This window comes from Etheostoma spectabile, chromosome 17, assembly GCF_008692095.1.
Source record: "Etheostoma spectabile isolate EspeVRDwgs_2016 chromosome 17, UIUC_Espe_1.0, whole genome shotgun sequence".
NCBI classification, from domain to species: domain Eukaryota; kingdom Metazoa; phylum Chordata; class Actinopteri; order Perciformes; family Percidae; genus Etheostoma; species Etheostoma spectabile.
Window position 1 is genome coordinate 15106119 of NC_045749.1, and position 2369 is coordinate 15108487.

The window sequence follows — 2369 nt, forward strand, 5'->3', positions numbered from 1 at the left end:
TGTGCGTGTGCGTGTGCGTGTGCGTTGTAGTTCAAGCAATATAATTGGTATGATATACTAGTCAGAGGTTAAATCTTTTAAGTTAGTTATCTTCTTCGAGTCTGTTTAACTACGAAGGTTCTTTAAAATCATCCAGCAGCAAATAATGATTCATCAGAATGATGAATCAGTAATTTTTTCTTGGTTTTTATCCTTTGTTCCTGAATGCTCGACAAATATCATGTCCTTGACGTTGACAGAGTGTGTCAGTGTGAGTGTTTGGGTATGTACATCTTTTTATGGTTGTACATGTTGTCACGAATCATGGTGGCAATTATGGTTTGCCACTATGTACCATTAGGATAAACAGTTCTTCATGACTGTCTGTGTGCAGTTTTCTCTATCAGGCAGGTCTTGATATATTTTACATGTTAAGTGACAAATTTGACCTTTTGGTGGTGCTTGATGAAAGGCAGAGGATCACCCAAAGTCAGTAGACTTTGTCATATGGGACTCATGGATATGTGTATCAAATTTGATGACCATCCATCCAATTGTTGTATTTATTTCACTTAAACTCCAGAAATGTCAACCTCATGATAGCGCTAGAGGAAAAGTCAAGGTATTACCAAATTCAGCAGGATTCATCCCCAGGGGACCATATTGGGGATAAGTTGTGCAACTCTTTTAATTAAACCATTAAGTCCTTTACCCCAAGGATCCAGGTGTTCACCAAAAATCTGGACGATTGTCTGTTGTTATGTGTATTTTGATCCAGATGGGGATTAAAAACTTTCAAACCTTTTCTGTTTAAAAGTTTGAACACATATGTTTTGAATCACACATTCAGAGGATTGTGTAGGTTTGTTATGGTACAGCATGTATTCTCTTAGTGTTTTGTATTAGTTTATAGTACTGTGTGTTACATGTGGATGTTGTCTTGTGTTTTCTTGTTTTATTAAAAGCACAAAAGTTACAGTGGCTTGTAAATTATGAATGGAGGAGTGGAGGCTCACAAATGCAATGCATCACAATTAAGAACTGGCTATAGTTCCCTGGCGCACTCAGTACGCCCATTATAAAGGGTTACACACACTATAAGTACATTCTACAAGAAATGCACAACAGTGAAGTATGCTCTTCTTTCCACTCATCTTGTGGTTCTTATCACATCACTTGAGTTAGCCAGTATTTTCTCTGAAGTCTGGACATATTATTGCTTCCTTTATTGTTGCTCCAAAACCTATTGATGTAGCTGTACAAGGTCACCAGTGGCAACTTGCTTTCAAAAGTAGTTTCTCAAGTGAAATATTTAGGCTGTGTATTGTTTTTCTTCTCTTATTTTTGTACCTATTTTTGTCTCTCTGTTTCTTATTGATGTCTCTGTGTATTTGCAGGGTGATGTTGGCCTTCCTGGTCCTCCTGGTCCTGTGAGTACAATACAGTGGTAAAAGCCCAACTTACAGAATATCACTCATTGTCAGTTAATATGACATTGTATCAATGTTTTGTCAGGAGAGACACCACAACACAGTGGATGACTAACACTAAAATAAATCATCATAACGTCAGTGCCTTGTTCTCTGCAACCAACATTTTTGTGCATAAGTAAGCGGTTCACATCCTACTACGAAAGAAATGTTGGGACCATGGATGAAACATTTACAGCAGTGTAGAGTCATACCTCCAACATCGGGGCATGTCATCTTGTAACCAATTTCCATTCATTGACAACCCTGCAGATTTGTTCTATTTTTAGATATGTATTTTAACTACAAAACAGTGGATCGGTGTTGATAAAGGGCATGCAACATGGTCAGTTGAGATTAGTTGTGTTGAATTTCTCTAAGGAAAAGCTTCCTTTTTTTCAGGTATTGAACTCACTGATATTTGGCAGCAGGTTCCCAGTGAGTAATTATTTTAGCAATGTACAGGAACGCAAAGAAATATGCACTAAATAGCTTGCATAGTCACTGGAAGCTGTGAACTGTGATTTCCTTTCCTATCTAGTATCAAATTAAACACATTTGCATTAGCCATCCCCCACTGATGTCCTAATCTTTCGCTTGGAACAAAAAATCTGTATAGTGTGAATTAATGGGGGCCATACAGTACAATCACTGTTTATGATGTTCATAATTGTAAGTTATAGTAAAAGGATTTTTGTTGGAAGAGTGCTGCTTTTAGTGGAGAAAAAGATTTTTTTTTTAAGAGAAAGTCTGTCGTCATGGTGGCTGTTTGTTCGCTGAAGGTGACACAGGGTGGGTGGACTGGGATGAAAGAACTCATGCTTAGGCATTTTAAAGTCAAAAACACACTGTGACAAATGAGTAAAATATCTGGGAGGGGGCAGTTGTGACTCAAAAATGCTGCAACCATAATTACTCTGT

At 37.6% G+C, this 2369-nt stretch overlaps 1 protein-coding gene across 2 annotated transcripts in view; it reads left to right on the plus strand.

Moving 5' to 3' along the window:
• LOC116704893 (collagen alpha-1(XIX) chain) overlaps positions 1–2369 on the plus strand; it is a 92826-nt gene that overhangs the window by 56695 nt on the left and 33762 nt on the right. For both annotated transcript variants that reach the window (XM_032540648.1, XM_032540649.1), the window contains exon 18: positions 1377–1409. In XM_032540648.1, coding sequence (XP_032396539.1) covers positions 1377–1409 — 33 coding nt within the window. The remainder of the gene's footprint in view (positions 1–1376; positions 1410–2369) is intronic.